The following is a 21798-nucleotide window of genomic DNA, read 5'->3' on the forward strand; positions in this document are numbered from 1 at the left end:
CTCTAAAGGATGTTACTGGTCAGGGAAGAGATGCCACTGCCACACAGTGACAGCAACTCCTCTCCCTAAACAGGGAAACAGCTCTAAACATTTTGCTAAGTTTTACCTTGTCCTTGTATAAGGATAGGCATTCCATGATTCCTCTTCGACTCGAAGAGCTGCCTTAGGCAATATTGACCGGAACCAGCTGGGTATGTGCATACCAATGTGGTACACTTTGTGAGTATACTGCCCGTTGCCTCCCGGTCCATCCACGTATGGCCTGTTCTCCAGGATTTCTACTCCGCTGCCTTCCCCACATGTCTCCTCTCTGCTCTTTTTCTGAAAGGGAAAATATATCACATAGTTAAACCTTCCAGTGCATTGCATATACCACGGTCTCAAAGCACAAGAACATTGGGAATGGTTTCTATGAAGTCTTTTGAGCAGAGCTTCCTAGAGAAGCTTCCAGCAGAGCTATAGCAGCACCCTGGCAGTAAGATCACCAAACCTAGAGATTATAAAGGAAAGATTTAGAGACTAATCTGGCCAACACAGGAACACAGATTCTATTAGGGGTCCTGGGGAAAAACAATTGATTTGGACACTAAAAGACAGTTTTAATGGAGACCTAATGACACAGCAATTCCTGCTCCTACAGGAGCACATCACTCCCTGAGAGCACGCTGAACCTTGGCTCCAGCTACGAACCGCCCAACGGCATAAAAATCTTTTGCATCAGCACATGACACGGTGAAGGGGAGTTGGTCCAACTTGGCACATTCTTGTGATGGTGCAGCACCAAGAATCATACACACCCTCAGCGCAGTATCGCAGTGCTAAAGACTATTTACAACCTAAAACCATGGGATTTGGGGGCTTGTTGCTTGTGGTCTGGCATGGCAGCAGCTCTCCAAGAACAGCTTGGAGACCATGCTCTGCTAATTAAGATATTTAGAAGAAACAACTCAAGTTTGCCAGAATGCACGCAGCACCCCCTGGCAGCCTCCGTATTTTGGCTTATTTGTAGTATTGTCCCTCATCGAGAAACCTGGCAAAAATTCCTTCAATAAAAAAAAATAAAAATACTAAATTCAGTGCTTCTAAGAAGAGCTAGAGGCAAACCAAATATTTATTCATTTCTAACACATTTCAGCAGATTGGATGATGTATAACCTTCATCATTCCCAAACAACAGATTCATATTGTTAGTATTTTGAGATTATTGTTTGTATTTGAGAGCACAGTACTTTGGAAATTAAGAAAAAAATATGGAATTTTAGACAAGAATCAACTGTGAAATAGAACACAACAACAACTTCTCATTTTCGGCATACAAACAATTCAAAGGATAACATGGTTTAACAGAGAGTGATTAATAAGATGCAAGAGATCAGCTTCTCATCTTTTGAGGACAGGACGATAAGCCAACACAGCTATTTAGAAGTAAACAGCCGTCTTTTTAAAGAGCTCTCAAGTGAATTTAAATAGCTGTAACCAACAAATCTAAATAACTGACAATCTAAAAAGTCATTTTTTCCCCCAACCCACAAACTGCAACAGCCCTGCAAAAGAAAAGCACTTTTTTACAGTTTATTTCTATCATTCAGCTGGCGCTTCATTAAAACACACATCCTCTTAAAACAAATTACTGTCTTTCAGCTCTTATATAAGCACTGATCAAGTCTTGTACAAATATTTATGACAATAACATTAAATAATCTTGATGACCCAAAAATCTGGTTAATTCAAAGGTCTTGGAAAAGGCAGTAACCCAGCAGGCACAGCGGATGTGTCAGACAGAATAACTGCACAGCATCTGGTCTGAACGTTCGGTACAAATGACAGAGATCTAGTGTTTTATGTTATGGCACAGGCACGTGGGGATTATAAGCAGAGGAAAGACAGGTTCTCTTCATGCAAAGTTATCAGATGTAGAATCGTACATCAGCGAGATTTAAAACTCCGTTTAGACTGCACAGTCACCGGCAATGCCAGTCAAATCTGCAAGTCTTCAATATGTTTTGGTCCCAGATGAGAAGTTTTTCAATTCCTAAAGAAATCCACAGCACTGAGTGGACTCAGCACCTCCCAGGACTGCACCAAGCCGGACCTACACAGAATGAGGTCCCCAAATTTACAAACACCTGAAGTAGAAAACCAAACCACTGAAGATTTATTTTGTTTTAATAGCCATGGTTGATATGAAAACGGATAAACACAGCCTCTAGGCTTTCTTTCTCAGAATGCCATTTCATACTCTTCCTTTCAGAGCTACACCCGAGATACACCTTACGCCTTGCCTTCCTCCTATAGCTCCCCACCTCTTAGAGCTCTGCAGGGGACCATGCAAAGGGCCAGCAGCTTCCATGACCAGAAGTTTGAAGTTTCAGCATCCTGTGATGCCGATTCTGACCTCACCTCCCATCAAACAGCTCCGCAGCAGCCAGGGAGCTCTCCTGCAATAGGTGTTTCCCTTCATCGAAGCCCGTGGCACCCCCACCCTGCAATGCCATGTCACCCTTGCTTAATACAGTTCCCCGAAGAACTCTGTTTTCTTCTGTTCCATTCCCTGACGGATGGAAGCTGGACCAAAGCAGGATGTTTCTCCCCAGTTTGATCCATTTGAGAAGACTAAAGACAAGCACCGAAAGCAAAGCCAGGCTCTGATGGTCTCCTGAACTGCGGCCTAATCCATGAGAGGAAGATTCAAGCTGGGGCAAAGGACACAAGACACTTGCCGATGCCCTCAGCCCCCAAACAGAACTGTTCCCACCCATGTCCTCATCAGCATTACCCATCTGGGGGGATGAAACACCTTTCAGCTCTGCACAGGCTTCACTTGAGGGATCTAGGTTTTTTTATTTCACCACAAGAAGAAATGGGTTAACATCCAAAGCAATCCAGAAGAACAAACACCAATTCATTCATAACCATGGGGCTGGAGGAGGACCTCTGCTCAAACCATCCTGATCTGAAGGCAGTGGCTGTGACAGCCCAGACACACAGAGCTGGCACCGACATTCTCCACTTTTCTTTCCCCATTTAGCCAGTTTTGACAAAAAACCTCCCCACATGAAGAAGAGCTGCCTGGTTCTCATTCTATAGCTAGAATCCTGGTGAACCTGCAATATCAGCCAGTTTTTTCTTTACACAGATACTTCCATAAGCAGCTTTCCCCACAGCCTGGGACCGCTAACACTCAGTTCTCAGACACAGCCGTCCGCTCGGGGGACACGTGGTGGGTAGCATAGTGCTATGGTCCCACCACTTGAAGGAAGAAGGGAAAAACCCAAATTAACTGAAACTCTTCGTGGAAGTCAGTTGGCGTCCCGTTTCTGGTTATTTTATTCACTTCTGTGCTCCTGCAGAGACCGCAAACCCTGTTCTGAGATCAAGACATGCTTCCTCCTTCAGCCTTTCTAGATGACCACCTCCAGCCCACAGCCTTTTTCACCCCTTTACAAGCCTTACACCAATTTTGGCCCAATACATTCCTCCTGCTTGTCACTTACCTACATAAGGTATGACAAGGGAAAGCAAGAACATTTTCTTAGATGAATGTAAAACAAGAGCTGCATCTCTGCATGACAAAGAAACCAACAAAAAAATCACAGCTGAGCAGTTTATACCCCAAACTATCTTTTGAATTCAGCCAATTTGTACTCAGAACACAACGGAACTTATTACTGGGAAGGACAGTTTGATCAAAGAAAAACTCCACGTGATAAAGCCACGGAAAGCTGCTTCCCAGCCCTGCATGCTCTCATCCTTACCAATTCCCTTGCCGAGAAGACAACAAGCCGCAGCGAGGTCAGGAAGGACTGAAAAATGCAGGTTAGACAGCGAACAGTACAATTCTTGACTAGTCACAAAGTCAAAAAGAAGATAGGGTTGGCAGACATTAAAAATAAAGACATCAGGCACATGCACTTGAGAGACCAGGATGACACTCCGTGCCTAAGTGGTCCTGTGAAGGCACACCACTTCTGGACGTGAAAAGCAAATTGCTCTTCAACCATATAGCCTCTTCATGTCTACTGTGACTCAGCTACAGCGTGGAGAGGACTTGTTACGAGGAAGTGGTCTACAAACAATAATTAAAAAATACCCATCGATGAGGAAAGCATTTAGCTTGAAACATGTCTGCCAAGCCCTCTCCAAAGAGTGTCTGTCTGACAGGAGTGGCAGCTGTGCCAGCATTTTAGGGTCAGTCTTGAAGGTTTCAGCCTCATAGACCCGTGCCTGTATGAGAATTAAGAGACTTTATTTAGCACATTACCTTTGTTATTACTACTCGCTACTAATTGACAGCAGTATCTTTGCTTTATATAAATATGAGGAGCGGTCCCCAACAAAATTAAAGAGTAGCTAACAGCCTTGATATGCAACTTATCTAAGCTGTAATCACAGTAAACCATCTTACATTGTATTACAACAGGAAATCCAGTCATCCCTTTAGAAGCCCCTCTCTTCTGCTGATGACACTCCATGTTCTGCACAGCCCCATCAATAGCTTCCCAGGACAGATGGTGACACAGATCCCTTCTAGCTAAAGTAATAGCATTAAATTACTCATAACAGGGAACCCAGAGAAGCAGATGCAGCATGATTAGCAAGAATGCCAGTTACTTAAAGGCTCCTATTAAAATAAATCTCTTGGCACAGCAGCATAGCATGGGACACAGCACATGACCTCACCATAACAATCATAGATGAATAATTCCCATGAATGTCATCTAAACACTGGGCTAGCCTAACCCCATTTATCATCTGCCCTTTGCAACAGGAGACAAACGGCTGTAAACAAAGTCTTCCACTAGCAAAGGCAGGCTGATCACTTCTGAGAGCTTCCATCCCCGTTCCCAGCCAGCCGTGCGCCTCGCTACCCCCACGGAGCACATCTCCCAACCCTGACCTGGCACAGCTGTGCTGGACCGGGTGACTGAATGCAATGTGTCCATTTTTCTAGCAGGGTACAGCTCAGTAAGGGAATACTGGCTGATGGCAGTAGAAACCCCCCCAACTTGAAGAGTCTCACCACCGCTGGAGGAACAGAAGTCACAGAACGAGAATGCATGATGAAACAGTTAAGATACACCTTATTGCATCAGCTGGAGAAAAACCCAAGTCAGGTGCGGAAATTAAACTAGTCGTCTTCTGCTTTTGGTGAATTAGAAGAAAAACCAACCCCACTAACGAACAGAGTGTTGCTCAGAAGAACATTGAGAAGAATATTATCCTCAACCAACAGAGCCCTTCTCCTCGTGTTTTAGCCCCAGGGTAAAGCGCAGGCTGCACGCGGGCTCAGGTGCATACACGGAGAATCTCTGCAAAGCCCACAGCAGCAAACAGCTCAGTCATTTAGTTTCTTCTAAAGGTTTGGGTTTTTTTTTTAATTGTAATTGACTACTTTCAGCACTGCAATGGTACCGCAGAGAACAGTAAAGCCAGGGTAGGTTGCATGGTGATAATAGCAATCCAGACATTGTTCTAGCTTTTGAAAAATAAGATTATAACTATAATCTTACCTTGTTTACCACTGATTATTGTCTGCCGTACAACCCCTCAATCTAAGTAAGTTAGATAACGATGACAAAAGGTTGACATGTTCTACCTTCACGATGAAGTTTCTTGGTGCATCACAGCAATGAATTTACACAGTACCGGTGGCCTACTTTGATGACCTGTGACAGTTTTGAGATTATTCAAATTATGAAGACTGACAGCGCTATGCTTGGTAGACCTATTGTCCATGAATAATGAAGACACAAATAATTGTCTGGAAACAATAACCAGAAGGGGTTGGGTTTTTTTCTTTCTTTTTCCTCCAGCTCCCATTTGGCAACAGAGTATTTTGATAGTCCAGACAAATCCTTCTGGGAGAATCCATTAAAATAACACTGAAGTCTTGGGATTATTTTTATCCCATTTAAACACAGATATGGATACAAGAAGTTTACAGCTGGTTGATGGTTTCAATTAACAATGACAGCAAACAAAGGCATCTATGTACCCACTGAACAAGAACACGACAGCAAATATTCCCAGAGGATCTAGCTAACATACTTGCTCGTACTGTTGTGGCAAGGGAGGCTAAGAAAACATCCTCTATGGCCAACTACTATTTTTTTATTGGTTTGGATGCTAAGGCTACCACAAATGCCAATTAAGTCCCCAGAAACAGACCCGTCCCTTGGGAAGCAGAGACAGCCTAAATTGCCTCATGCAATCCACCAGACAACAAAAAAGCCTGAAGCTAGTTAGGATGGATGACTCCTGCCATCACTGAATAGCTTTTAAGACCTGGTTTCACTAATCAGGTGTATTTTTTTTTCCTGTTCATTTTTAGAAAGGAAGTACAAAGGCACCTAAGATCTAAAGGGTTGAGTTAAGCTGGGAGTGGAATATACTACTCGTTTTCAAACTCTTCCACACATTAAGGGAAAAATACTCCCAACTATCCCCAGTTGGACATTTTTTAGGCTGATGGAGATTTCACTCTGCTAATTGCTTCCCCTCGCCAACTGCCTTCTCGATGTGCTCCAGGCAGCTGCCTACCAGCCACCACCATCTCCTTACCCACAGGCACTGTGCAAGAGCAGAAGCCACATGTACTGAGAAGGTAGCAGTTAAACTATGACTGGTGCCGCGCACATGATGGCTTTCTACAGAAGTGCTGGGAGAGGTTATAAGCAAAGCAGCCTGTTAGCCCCAGCCATGTATCTGGGCTTATTGTGGTGCTACTAGCATTCAAACACCACAAATAAAACAGCACGACAACAGATGCACAGTTTTAGCCAGAGCTGCTGCAAGCCAGAATTGAACAGCACCTACAACCTGAAAGCAAATGATAGATACACTGGAAAATACCAGAAAGGTCCTGAAACTAATGCATGGTTTATTCTTCAAACATTGTCCCAGCACAGGATTTTTGCATGTGGATAACGTGTACAGTGACAACATGCATGCACATGGGTGTATTCACTCTGTCTTCAGCTGTCTCCTGCTGCGGTATGACAGCCCTGTGCTCTGTTAACCACTCCTTTCTGAGCATTTGAACTGACATCTAATTCATTACAAGCAATCTGTTTTCACCACCGGCAACCTCCTGCCCGCTGATACAGACATCCGATAGACCAGGCACCATTCACGGTCAGCATTTACTGCAGGTAATCAAAAATCAGGTCTTTGACTATGAAAACAAAATGTTGGTTTAGCCTAAAAGTACAATAGAGTCATACTTCCCAAGCTGGTTTTTGTTGTTTGGGTTTTTTTTCCTTTCCAAAACGTGTGTGTCAAAGACCTGAAATACTCAATTAAAATCATGTCACCATAATCAGGGAGCTTTTTTTAGTGAAAGAAGGGAGCAGAGGCAATGGTACTATACCACTTTTATGGAAGCCAAGAAGGAGAACTTCTGATCAGATCAAACCCCGCGTAATTTTAACAGCGCATAACATGTTCTAAGAGCAAACAGGAAGCTATGTGAATGAAATTAAAAATAAAAATCACCTTTACCGTTATTAATGTAGTAGAGTGCTGAAGTAGAACAGCACACACAACTTCTGGCTGTCAAAGGCTTTTGTCCCACAGCCAGAACAGCCGCATCCTCTATCATTAGAGATGACGGAATCAACAAGAGAGCACCACTTTAAAGAGGGAGAAAGTAACCTGAAGGCACAGAGCTGCCGGCAGGGCTACGTTTAGTACCCAGATCCTTCAAGCCCCATTTCAGCACGCTAACCACGATGCGGCCGTCTTCTTCATTGGGCTAGAGTAGGGACCTTGAACAAAATACAGCAAAACAGTCCTCAGAGGGAAGACAGGGAAGCTTCTCTACTCCTGTTTTGTAGGAGCTGAGCATAGTCTTAACGGTTATAACGAAAAGACAAGATTAAAGGTAGGCAGAAGCTGGGAACCCTGTTACCCCAAGGATGGGTTTCAATAGCACTTTTGCGCCTGCACTTTGCAAGGTACAAATCAGAAACGATCCACGTCAAGTCGGACTGAGCGTCCCTCGATGACGAAACTGCTGGAGGACCATAAGGGACTTGTGAGTTTGGTTCTTGTTTCTCAAAGGCAAGGCTTACTGTATCTCATCCCGCACAGGTAAGTCGGCACTACCTGAATGGGAAACCAAGCCCAACGGCAATGGGATCTCCCACTCCCTCCAGCAGCACTATTCCTGCCCTTTCCCAAGCGGTGGACACCACAGGACCATGTTTTTGTTTACACCATGTGCACCACATTATGAATGCAGGCAACTTTCAACTGCAACATCTGTTTCCATGGCAATGGGAGACTGCATCAGCAATCCACTGGGTTTAGTTTAGGCCACCTCCACTCAGGCTTCAGCGCTGCAACACAAATCATTGCTGTTAACAGCAAATGAAGTGATGTCACCAGTAACCATGGTGCCCACCGCTGAGGTTTCCGCGTGCCCTTTGCGCTCCAACATGCATCCTTCACACATGACAATTATTTTAATCCAATTAGTGCTGTTAAAAAAAAAGTATAATACATGAAGGGCCAGTGTCAATACTTATTTAGCAAAGGAAGGTTAGTATGAGTCAACAAGATAATGATCAGAATATGAGGCTTTACCATAGCCCTTTGACTCTAGGCAAGCCTCGTTGCACTGTGCACATAGGAATGACCTGAAAGCCTGGGGAGAGGGGGAAGAAATCTGTTCCTCATCAATGGCTTTATTAATAAAGGCAAAAGAGCAGCTGTTTTAAACATCCTCCTCCTGGGCTGATCAATGGCTGGGCAACGTGCAGCGCTTCATTCTGTCAAGGCAATACTCCTTCCCTCCCACAACGTGCTTTGCCAGCTGAACATAAAACCTGCTCTTCAGTGATCCCACCACCCAGCTGAAAACAAGGGTCCTAAAACAAGAGTTGTGAAGTGTGTGTGGGGAGGGAAATCAGAAGACTCCCCATCCTGGAGGAAACAGCCATAATGCCATGGAAAGACTGCCACCATCCAGGCTGCTGCATCAGGTGGCCAAAGAGGAGACCTCTGTCAGCACGGAGACATCTCACAGAGACCTAACACTTTGCTGACCGTGAGCACAGTCCCCTCCAGATCCACTCACTTTACAGGTCAATGAAGCACCTCCACATCCCTGTCCAACACTGGGTTTGCATGTGATGCATCCTCCTGGCAGATCAGAAGTCCCAGCAACAGTCTCAGCAGGAGTGGGACTGTCCCACACACTCTGTGGATCCTGGATTACGCTCAGAGCCATCAGGACAGCCAGGTACCTTTTGCCCTTCCCCATCACGACAGTCTGGTTTCACTGGAGATATCCAACTACATTAGCTGATTAGGCAGAAGATTTTTTATAGCAACCATGTAGTAGTCAGCACCTATCTTCCCAACCCAGCGCTGATGAGCTGCAATTTCCAGGAGGGTTCCCCTCTGGGTCCTTCCCAGCTCTGCAGGGAGCTGCCGTCTGATCACCCCCCTGCCTACAGCAGGGATATTGCAGGGCTCTTCCCTGAAGTTCATCAAGCAAGAACTGGGACTATCCCACAGGAATTGCTGGCCTTTTGCCCTGTGCCTCAATCCTGTGTAATGCTGCCTCCAAGCACACAAGGAGAAAGAAGAGGATGTCACCCATGAAGGGTCATCTTGTCAGAGAGAAGCGCACGCAGAGTTGCTTTCTGATGGAGCTACATTAGTGTCCAGGAGGTCCTGGCTCTGCTCGTGCCACCCCTTCGCTCTACCAAGAGCTGTTTGAGGTGGGGGTCACAGCCCTTTGCAGCTGCAAGAACCTCCTCCCTCTGGGCTTCCAGCCCCAAATCCTGCAAGACTCCCAGCCAGGAGAAGCAGAGCCAAGCTGAGCGTGCTGAAAGCCCTGAAGAAGGGACCATTCTCACCTGAGCGAGCGCACATTACCTGCGCCGCAACTGCGGCACCATCAGTCTTGGATGTTCTTCTTGTAATGTAAAACACATTCCTAAAAAAAGCTGTAAAAGTTAAAGGCAGGACAGGTTGTCAGCAGCTGTCTCACAAGAGAGAGCAGAAATATGCACAGCATCAATTTGTAGAAATGTTGTATGCACTGCATTATTTAGATTCAGGTCTAGATATTAATGAAGCTGTTTGTAGGAAACTAGGATATTTTGGGGGGCAATCAACTGTGCAGGACTCTAAATAATTTACAGCATTAAGAGAACCATTCTCATGACCACTCATTAATCACTTAGCCTTACGGACGCCAAGTCACACTCCTATGGAGGAGGGCTGGATGTGCCAGAGGCACATGAATTAGGAATCACTTTATTACAGAGATACCTCAAGCTTGTTTACCCCACATACTCCATCTTTCAAAATGTCTACTACACTTCCAGCTCAGTATTTCATCCTACCTTAGGTATTTCCTTCCCTGTCATTAAATGGATTTTTCACTGTATTAACTATTCCGCAAAAGCTATCTGTGAGAATTGCTGTCCCTAGTTTAAAGGGAGGTAAAAGCAAGTCACCCATTATTTTAATGTAAGTCAGAGATGAAATTTCGGCTCAGGGTGATTTTGGATCAATTCTTATCCTCTGATTACATCCCTTAGATTTTAGGAAGCCAGTGCAATTATTCACTAACAATAGGCTGTATGCTACAATACTGGAGGACTGGCTTAAAGAAATCCCCACTGTTTTCCTAAGCTTAATTCATTACTTGCTTTCAGGTATTTGAAAGAGTGAGAACCTAATCTGGCTCTACAGTCGAGATTTTGTCTACATGTTAGAAATCTTTTATAAGAATAAAAAAATAAAGCCACAAGCTCAGCAGGATTATCAGTGCTGTATCCTGTATTAAAACCAGTACAAATCTGAAGTTTAAAATATTTTTTGTGTTACAACCTTATCTCAGCTTCACTCAGTTGTGTTGAAGAAAGCAAGCACATGTGAACTGCCAAGGAAACGTAGTTCACTACTCTAAAAATCAATCTTCTTTTCACCAGGTATAGAATAACAGCCAGTTTAAGAACTGTTCCAGGATAATGACTACAAAACAAAAAAAAAAAGTAAACGTAGAAAAGATGTTTGCTATTTCTGTACATTTTCCCAAAACAGTAACCTGTACATGTGCCACTGTCACCTGTGCAAATTAGACTGTAAGTCTGACAGCACCGCACGTACCTGTGCTGCCCTTGTTCACACAGCTAAGCAATTACAAGCGTCTTACTCTCCCCCTTCAGAGGGATGCAAGTCCTCATGATCACAAAGAAAAGGTTATGAAAACCAGAGGGAGAGAACATAGAAGTCACAGGTTTTAATGCCACAGCATAAAAATTGGAGGAAAAGCTTCAAACCAGGCTTTTGCTCAGTCTTGTGAATCTTCCAGGGCCTCTAGAGCTGTCAGCAGTGTCATCTGCTTTTAAAATTAAAGCATATATATGTCTGTCTGTCCAGATGGCCAAGGCATCTGCAAACGCAAGAAAAATAATCAGCCATCCACTTCTTCAGTGTCCAGAGATGAAGGGTTAGTTTGTTTTCCCCCACTCAATCAATCTTTCACCATCTGCTGAGCCTGCTGGCAACTGCCAAGTGTAGCTCACAGCCTGAGGGACACAACTTTTGCACTGAGGTATCAGGACATGGCCTCAAGAATTACTGCCACCAAGCAAGTTTTTGAAGTCCGTCCTCAAAGGTGCTACCCGAGAGGTGCACGCAAATGAAGAAGAAAACAGGACAGGACAGTTACAGGGGTCTGGACACCGAGATGATGGAGAAACCATGATCCTTTGGAGGAGGAAAGCAATTTAGGGTACTCCAGCAGCAGCCACAACAGGTAACTACAGCACACTGCAGATACTTGGAAATACACTCTGATTTCTCAGGGAAGGCAATAAATGCGAAGCCCTGAGGGACTAACATGAGAAGAGAGGCTCATGTTAGAAGATAAGAGCAGCCTCGATTCCCAGGATCCCAAGTTCAGCAGACAGTGCTGAGCAGATGGATTATCTTTACCAGATTGCCTCAAACACGGGCCAGAGTCTCTGCTCAGCTGTGGACCCTCAAAGTGCTGAATAATGAAGTAATAATGTTATTAGCTTACAAGGATGCCACAGCATCTTAAAGTAAGTCTCATCCTCAAAAGGCAATCACTAGGTCCAGAAGAATAGTTCTGAAGTATACTGCTATCCTTGGAGGAAGGTCACAAGTACTCAGAGAAAACTGCACAGAGAAAATGAGGGCTGCAGTTATTTACAGCAGAGAAAGTAAGCTATGCACACCGATATAAAAATAAGATTTAATAACAAGAGGAATTCTCTCATCTCATGTAAGGGTCAAAAGGGCAACGGTCTCTCGGAATCTCATGACATATGGAATGACAGTAATGAAAGTTATTAAGAAGATAAATGGACTGACCTTTGGCTAATAACATACTGATCTTTCCGACAAACGCATTCAGGTCTTGAAGCACAGGTTTTTATGAGATAGAGACTTAGCGTTAAAGCGTGCGTTGTTTCTGGGGTGAGAGGGATGTGTACAGAAAGGCAGGTTCCCTAAACACGCAAGAAAAGGAAGCGAGCGCTGCAGGAAAGGACAGCTGTTGAGACACAAATATGCAGAGCCCTCAATAAGATCTATCTAATGTGTAACACAGTATAGCCCCATCCTTTGCGCCAAACAGGGATCAAAGTCCTTGCAGAGACAGAAATACTGCACTGTCTTTAATACGATGCGTAGAGTCAGAGAAGGCATCCAGGACAGAGTCCTCAGTTCAGCATTTCTACAGGGAGAAAGAAATCCCGACAGAAGGTTGCAGTTGTCCCCTCCCCAAGTGGTTTGTGCACCGTGACACTCACTTCCAGTTGCTTTCTGCTTATGGTCAGGCAGAAGCCTGTAGTTTCCCCAGACCAAACTGCAGCTCTCCCAGTCTATGGGCAACTCTTGAAGTTGAGTTTATCTAGAGACCTCTCAACTTTGGAAGTAGGACAGGCTTTTAAATGTGTACAGATCTTAGGAAAATGGTACACTACAAAGCTATTGTCTAGGAAAGAGGTACAAAGAATGGTTTCACCGTTTTGAAATATTCTGCCCATTTTATGCACCAAAATAAAACCAGGTCACAGAGGGAAGAAAGATCACTGGTTCTGAGCTCAGATATAAAAATCACTGGTTTAATTTGCATGGAAAAAGAGACAAAACCTCAGCAACGATGCAAAAAAACCCTTGTGTGTGTGGAAAAGCTAAGACCTAACTGCTCTGGCAGCTAACGCTGCAAGGGCTCCCAACCTGAAGACACTGACAACACTGCGTGAGAGGTTTCCCATGAAAATACGGATATTGATAGTCTAAAATTTAATAGAGAAAACCAACTCGGTTCAGATCTGCTAAGCTTCAAGCCAGTCAAGGATACATTAAGCCCTTCACTGTAACGTAAGTTAACTTGTTTATCAAAGAATTTAAGTGCTGCTTAAAGTACTGAAACCACTGTCTGTAGATAACATTTCAGATGCTAACAGAAAGCAACACTTAAGAGACTTGTTGTTCCCTCCCCTCACCCTCAGATTTAAAAAAAAATTAAGAAGAAAACCAGCAGGCCACTCACCTCTGTTTTCACAGCTTTATACACCAGCCTGGAGAATTCTAAGAGGAACTAGAGTAACAGGGGCATGTACACAAAGATTTATTGCATGTCTTGCCTGCCTAGTGGCGCAGAGAACCAACAGAGATGCTGGATTATATACTGCACAGTTTTAATTCTCCCATCCAGCAAACAGGAAACACGAGTACAGCCTGCCCCAGTTTAAGGGAAGGATCCTTTGCTACTTGGGTGTGATGCTGCTTACATAAAACCCGGTGGAAAGTTTTGTTAAGACTTCTAAGGAGACAGTGTTCTCTCATGAAGGGAGACTGGAGGTCTTTCTGGTGCAAAGCAGAAAGGTCCATGAGAACACCTTTGAAAATGGACTGCAGGGCTACAACCCGAGTCTGACTATCCCTACCCACGTGGTTCTGAGGCACTGCTTCCACAGAAAGGGTCTCCAGAGCAACTGCGTGGGCCAGTTGTGTCATCCTTCAGGTCAGAGGATCCTTTTGGAAAACTTTCCTTTGGAGGATGCTGAAATCTAGGAAAATTATTTTATTACTCTTAAAAGAGCAACTTTATACCAACTGGTTTGGCATTTAATGGGAATCTGCACTCATGAACTTGAAGTTAAATGAATGATTAACTTCAGGTACATGCTTAAGGCTCTATAAAACCCTTGAGGAACAATTGTGACATCTCCTTTTTATACTGTTGGAAAACTGCTTCTTAGAAGACCAGGCTGACTAGTGTTTCCAGCAATAATGACACCATACTGTACAGAACAAACATCTTTGAAATGAACCTTCTACTTTTAAGAATCGCTTCTCTCCCCAGAAACTACTTCAAATCATGCTGTTCTATGTTTCAGCCAAAGGTTTCTAAGAAATACCTCTACAGCGCTGTTTTATACAGATATCTCAGCTTGTTCCCCTAAGGGACTTCAACATATGGAACTTACTTCTCCTGTGGCCTCCTTACGCATTTCAGAGGCAAAATAAAAAGACAGACATGAAGCACTTTCTCATTCTCTGAAAAGAATGGAAGTCATGCTCCCCACTGCTCTCTTCCCAGTGCCTGCCTCAAAGACAAAACCTCCACTTTCAAATCAAAGGAAAAAAAAAAAAAGACATTTAATATCATGGTCTAGGAAAAGCTCCCATTGAAGTCGGCAGGAATCTTTCCACTAATTTCAGGAAGAGTTGAAGCAGATTGCTACCAAACACTAAGAAACAGAATATAAACTCTACGTTCTACCTTAAATGGGTTTTCTGGTTATTTTTTATTATTATTATTTTTCAAATTTGAGCTGAGACTAGTATTTTCAACAAAAAACACAGCTAATTTTTTCTCTTGTACTACTTGTACACATAAAGCAGTAGAGTCACTTGCTCATCGTGCATTTCTCTAGCTCACCTGGATCTTGGGCTACATCTTGCATCTTTTACAGCAGCATTTACATCTTACCCCCCTGCTCCGGGGGAGTGGAGGGAGATCAGCGGTCAGACTCCACCCCAGCTATCGCACCTGACCGAAGGGGAAGCCTTACTTTGCTGCCTAGCAATGCCCTAGAAAATCAAAGCAGGGCTGAAGCAGGGCTGGATAGCAATTCGGAGGTGTCGTTTCTTCAGTTGTTCCCTTGGCCAGTGAACTTCCCCTTGCATGGAACCCTAACGGCTTATCACGTCCTTTGACACTAAGCTGTGGCCAAAATCACTGTCAAATGAACAAAGTGGAACCCAGTGTTCTGCATTAATAAAATAACAGTAAGTATTTTAACTTCTGAAAGTGAACAAACCCAAGCCCCTGACCAAGTCCTCCACAACCCACAGGAAGCCCCCCCAGAAGCTCCCCAGTTAAGAATTCATCCTGTTAAATCAGGTGGGCTCCTCCTTCTTAATCAGATCATTCTCCTGTATACTCTGCCGCTCGCTGACAAGTTCTGCATAGTTGATACACCGCTTCCATGAACCAGCTCTTCGCTCAAAAAGCTGAGCCAAATTTGGAAGAAAAACTTGTCACAAAATAATTACAACGATATTCAAAGCAGCTAGAGCAGCAGGAAAAGACACTGAAAAATGAAGTCACCTAAGCAAAACGTTTACTCATTTATGCTAACATTTAGGTTTAACACACAAAGATGATACATTTGTGTCAGAAAAAGGAATTTGACTGTTATTACTGGAGAACACACACCGCACACTGTTTGCGTACACTTGACTGTACAACAGTCAAGTCCAAGTGCATGGCTCCTTGAAAGAATCCAGTTAGATGGTCAGGTGAGAAACAGGGGAGTTGTGCTTTCTCTTTGGTTTTGGAGGTTGGTTGGTTTGAGTTTTTTTCCCCTTAACTCATTTTAGGTTTTAAGCCAAAGCAGATTTTTCTAGCATCACTTCAACCTGCCGCAGAAAGCAGGGTTCTGCTGCAAACTCAGTATTAGATATGCATTTTGCTGCAGGAGCAAAATTAAATTTTATTTAAAGCGTGGGACAATGAAATAATAGTTCAGATTCACTTCCTTTTAAAAATGCTCCTGGATGGATTTCAAACACTGGGAGAACATGGGCACAGAGGATCTGAGTTGCAAAAAACTCCAACATTTTAATTAACTGCTTTATTGAAGACAGGGAATTCAACAAAAATTCTCATCAGTATTCAGAAACCTATTAAAAATAATAGAAGTTTCATGGTGATTTGTATCTGTTCCATGGTGGTACAGAAGGAAAGTAGTATTACATCTAGATTCCCTGTCCCCCCCCAGTTTCAAAGTTATACCTTAATTTTACCCTCTCAAATTTATACTACGCTGTTATTTTCCCAACAAAAGCGCACGAGCCCTTGGTTTGCAGCTGGAACTGGCATGACCAGCAACTGCAGCGCAACCGAGCAGCAACAGCTGCTTAAGCCCTACAGGTTGATCACCCCCAGGTAGGTACCCAAGCACTTAGGCTCAGTGCTCCTTCCCACAGGAATAGCCTGTCCACGAGCCTTTGTTTCCCCAGGTTGGTCACCCAGACTATTGCATTACTTCCCCCCCATCAGCACACACAAACCTCACATTTACAGCATCTAGCTCTGCAGCGATACTCCACTCTTCCACACGAAGCCCTGCGTTAGCCTGCATTCATCCGCATGGGCCAGAACGTTACTGACCTGTATCATGTACAGCTGCGCAATTCGGTACTCTTCCACGCTCATCGGAAGAGGAATACGATATTCCTTTATGAGCATTTTGAATACAAAAATCTTTTGTCCGCTCAGAAACACAATCCAGAAGCTTTTAGTAAAGGCTCCTTAAATAATGGCAGGCAAATGCATTGAGGATCCCTGAAACAGAGTGAGAGAGAGAAAGGAGAAGGGAGAGAAAAAAAAAAAAAGAAAAAGAAAAAAAAGAGAAGCAGTTATTTTCCATTCTTATTGCAGAACAACCTATTAGAAAAAAACAAAACCAAACAACAGGCAAACATTAATTTTTGTAATAGCTATATGCTTAATGGTGGAGAGAAGAATCCCTGGAATGCTACCAGATCCTTGGTATCAAATTCAACAGAATCTTTTAGAAGAATTTTGATTTGATTCAGGGGATACCATCAAAGCTATTACCCTCCTGACCTCTGCCATCGTATCAATCAGACTTTCATATGCAATAGCATCTCCATGGAAGAGATGTGACAAAAGCTCAAAATGAATAGGCAGACCTTCTGCTGCCAGACAATAAAGCATCTCTCCAATGTCAGCAACACACCAGAGATGCATCCACTCAAAGGCATCAGGTTTTATCCTCCCACATTCATTTAGCAGCAAGAAAAAGCTTAAATTAAGATTTCCTCAGCCTTTAGTAGCGCCATGATGAAGAAAGTAATTTGGATTCTAACAATAAAGACAGCAAAAATGTACTTTTCCTCCCTGCTTTATTCTGAATTACTGACTTGGTAGGATCCCTTCTCTTTCACCTCCAAAGTAGTCTACAGGCAAAATCCTCCTGCCACTGATGTCGATGCCAGACTCATGTTTACACTCCTGCTGCATAAGAATACAGCAAGATCAAACTGCAACACCAAAAAAAAATAATCCCATCATACCCCACCTGGACGCAATCTAATTGAATTATTGCTTAATACAGGAAATACAGCATTTACTACACCAAGGGTTAAAGCAGTAACTTTTCAAATATTCTGAAGACTCTCTATGGACTGTGGATAAAGACAATAAAATCACGTAAGGAAGAAGGGAGGGGAGGGGAAGATGACTGATGAGGAAGAGAGGACACAAGAAGTGAAGCCGTCTGCTATCAGGCCAAGTGATGACCACTCTCCCAGCACAAAAAGCACGTGCCTGGCTCCTCCTCATCACCAAAATCCACTCTTTTGCCGTGTCCTGCTTATTGAAAGTCTTCAGATAAGCTGCTGGAGCAAAACCAGCCCCAAACCCTATACCTGGGGGAGAAAACCCAGAATAAAACCAACCAACCTATCTAGTAGATTAAGCCGTGGTCTGGGAACCAGGAAACCACACTGCTATCAACAGGTCTCAGCGCTACCCAATGTTTGCACAGCACTTCGCCAACCTTTTACAAGGTTTAGAGAGGTTAAAACATGCCCATGGTCACAAAGCAACCTGGGCTGTATAAATGTGTATATATAAAAACTGAATTAAATTTAGTATTTATAACCCAAGGTCTACCGATCTCTAATCTGTGTAGCACTCCAAGGGCACTGCTCACCATGTCCCAGCCGAAGGGTTTGCCTGACCCAGGCATGCGGAAAGCAAATCCATCCCCGACTGAGTCTTCTGGAATAGTTCTGTCTGGTGCTGCATCATCTAAACAATTTATTCTCAAATTCAGTTCTCTGTTTCATTTTATTGCTATCAGCAATCTGCGTGTGTGGAGCTGGGGGTGTATAAAAAAAAATAATCTTTGCCACAGCAAACCTTGGAAAGAATAATTCTGGGAAGTCTGCACTTCCCAACAGTGCTGTGCCTATGAGGAGAAGTGTGTGCATCCACATACACGTGCAGGATTTCCTCCATCAAACTACTTCTCCATAACAGGTGGAGATAATCTCATTAGGTGGTTTTTAATTAGCCTCATGGCAAAGAACAACAGTAACCACCAGAGGACGGATCTCAAGCACTGGCCCCAGATCCGCGTTGGTACAATCCCAACTCCTGGAGTAACGGCAGCAGGGGATTCAGCTACCTGTCCTAAGCAATTTGTTATGCTTTATAGAGATCTTCAAAAATTAGATTTAAAAGCTCCCCCTGCCCCCCATTCCTCTTCCCCAAATGCTCTGAAAGCAAGCAGAAAGTGATTCTGCTTCCACCATAAGGACATCAGTCACATCCACCTTTGCCGCTTGCTAACAACAGGGTATTTCTATCGATTGGAAGAGATGAATAAAACAAAAAATAGAACCTTAAAAGCAATAAAATGGCAGGAAACCAGTATCAAGATGGAAAAAATGTGTTTATAATGAAGTGCTAGGCAGGTAATAATTCAGGCAGCCATGACACAAGAGGGCTTATTTTATTACAGCCTAAAAAACCCAACCATTTCAGCCCCGAGCAGGCACAGCAGCGGCCTCGAAGCACCCGGCATGCGGAGCGTGTCCAGCCAGGGCAGCGGCTCCTGGCCCCACTTCCAGCTTCACTTTTACCAAAGCTGAGGTTTCCCAGTACAGTTCCCCTTCAGGTTTCTACTTCCCTGTGGTCAGTGTTTAAAAGCTGCGTTTTGGCTGAGCCCACAGCTTTCCAGGCAGCAGCAGGTCCTGATGATGTGCCTGTTGGAAAGGCAATTTTCCCGAAAACTACTCTGGCAGCTGCCCACTCCAGCTACTGCAACCAGTTCCCAGAAGCTGGGGAGAAAATAACCCTGGAAACATACTGGGCAACAGCAAGAACCAAATTGCAACCTCAAACAGAGGGGGCCAGAAGAAAAGGCACCCGGGACCAGTAGCCTGACCTTGAAGGAGGCACAGAGAGAACAAACCTGACTTGCCTTTTTTTTTTTTTTTTTTTTTTTTTTTTTTTTTTTAAAGCTAGACTGGTTTAAAAGAAACAATACTATGTTCGCAGCTTAGGCTGCCTTTGAGCTGAAAATAACCTGCCCTAACACGTCTAAGAGCAGTGGAGCCCAGGTGGCAAACAGTGAAAGATAAACACGGGGTTTCACCAGATTCAGATCTTGGGGAACTCCACAGCAGATGGGACAGAGGTGACAAAATTGTGCTTTCGGACAACTCACTGAGGACAGCAGCCTCCTGCCAAAGTCTGGGAACTTCCCAGAGTATCAAAGCTCACCAAGGCTGCTTACCGTATTGTTGGAACAAACCACAGAAGTTTGTCTGCAGACACGATGGCTGCTATGCAGAGAAGAGAAAGCCCTTCTGGAAGCACGGGAGCGACGACACAGCTTTGGAAAACAGATGTCTAAACACCAGCTGTGTTCCTGGCACCCACCCACACCCAGCCCACTGCCACCAGCAGCCAGGGGTGTTTGAACAGAGATGCTCAGCGTCCTGGGATTAGCAAGCAGCCAGCATTTTGACGGCAGGCTAGATTTCAGCTGTCCAGCCGCCCAGCACCAAGCTGGACTTTCTACGGGTTTGCCAAACCTCTGCGGCTGCACAACCGCGACCAGCAGCAGCCCAAGGCTGTTTGCAAAACTCAGCTTGCAGCCAGCTTCTCTCAGCAAAAGGTAAATAATGGTGACGCAGGACATTTCCAGACTCGCTGCTATTTCTGCTATAGCCAAGTGGCACATTTGTACAGGCCGTTATTCAATTTATACACAGAGCTGTAGTAACTGTGAAAGCCAGGCGCATAATTTTATACCTCAATTATTTTAAAATCAGGTTCTCAAAGCATCATAATTACGCTCCAGAGTCAATATCCTGCTGCGATGAGTCAGGTCCACCTCTGAGCTATTGCTTCAGGCTGTCTGAAAGCTAAGGCACAGTGTGCTGCCTTTACTTCTGATTTAAACGGTTTCCCTTGCAACAATAACAAATTCTTTAAGAAAGTGTGATTTCTTTGAAGGAGGGGGGGGGGGGGAGATGGGGAGACTATCAGGATCTGCAGGAGCTGAACAAATCAAGAGACCCAGCAAAAGCTCTCCATTTAGCCCATGAACTTGGTGTCTGGGGTCGTCACTTGGGGAGCATCAGGGCCAGCCTCCCTGTTACTAAAGAAGGTAGCAGAGGACTGATGACAACTGACAGCTTGTAATTAAGGAATAAGAGTTAATGCATGAAGGGTGTTAAAACTGCTGCCAGAGTCCTGGAGGTCAAACCCCAGCCAGGCTTCACCAGCTGGCCCTGAAGGGTACAGACACGCAGTATGACAGCGAAAACCCTGGCTCCACGACACGTCATCTGAGTCTGGCACAGGAGAACCACTCACGCCGGGGGGGTCAGGCTACAAAAGGGCTGCCACCCACCCTGTTCCCAGCCGTGCTGTTACAGCTCTCCTACCTGTCACCTCAACAACTAATTTTTGATCAGCTCACATTTTCCATGCCCAGGCTGCCGAGCACAGGCTTTTTAGGGCTGGAACGAACTATGGCACAGCAGCGACAACCCACCCCACGCCACGGCTGCTACTTCCCATTTTCAAAGGGGAAGAAAAATCCCCAGATGCACAGAGCAACTACAATGAGCTTTTTCTAGCCTCACGCAGGAGGTTCATTTCACACTATTATAAAGTTAAAAGACTCACCCTACGAAGGAAAAACCCATCATGGAGGGCTGCACAGGAGCCAGCAGCAGAGGCAGGCACCAGCCCTGGTCTCAGGTTTTTAATCAACTACTGCCTGTTTAGGGCTGTGCTGACTTTTAAAGTTGAGAAAAATCTCCCTTATGAAAGATGACACTCGCAGCTGAAGATCAATACCCTTGACTCAGCTATCAAACAATTTTCTTTGCAATATTTTCATGTAACTAAGGAACAAAAGATAATTAACAGAAACAACTGTAAGAAAACCAAACCAAGCATCTAAAAGGATGAGCAAAGGCATTACCTGGAGACCTCACCCACCTCCCTAAAGACTTTCTTTGGGTTCTCTAGATCTCCTTCATTCCCCATGAGTTGCCTCCTTGAAGAAAGCGGTATCAAAGACATGTGAGCATTGGTCTCAAGTGTATCAAACAGTCGGACCTTGGGAAGTAATATCAGGCTTAGCAGCCTGGCCACCTTCCCTCCTCTGCAGTGTTCCCTGAAGGAGTATACGGTGCCCTCCCGCAGCTGGAAGCACCGCATACATACTGCGCTTGGAT

General features: G+C 44.4%; 1 protein-coding gene across 16 annotated transcripts in view; it reads right to left on the reverse strand.

The window, feature by feature from the left end:
- The window catches only part of PITPNM2 (phosphatidylinositol transfer protein membrane associated 2), a 141329-nt gene that overhangs the window by 54936 nt on the left and 64595 nt on the right, over nucleotides 1-21798 (reverse strand). For 14 of the 16 annotated variants that reach the window (XM_080369650.1, XM_080369648.1, XM_080369649.1 and 11 more), the window contains 2 exons: nucleotides 16679-16852; nucleotides 107-321 (listed from right to left, as the gene is read on the reverse strand). In XM_080369650.1, coding sequence (XP_080225776.1) covers nucleotides 107-321; nucleotides 16679-16756 — 293 coding nt within the window. In that variant the 5' untranslated portion in view covers nucleotides 16757-16852. Of the gene's footprint in view, nucleotides 1-106; nucleotides 322-9866; nucleotides 9889-16678; nucleotides 16853-21798 lie in introns of those variants that run through there. The other 2 variants (XM_080369639.1, XM_080369638.1) reach the window with 2 other exon arrangements.

This window comes from Falco punctatus (genome assembly GCF_963210335.1).
Source record: "Falco punctatus genome assembly, chromosome: 1".
In the NCBI taxonomy this organism is placed as follows: Eukaryota; Metazoa; Chordata; class Aves; order Falconiformes; family Falconidae; genus Falco; species Falco punctatus.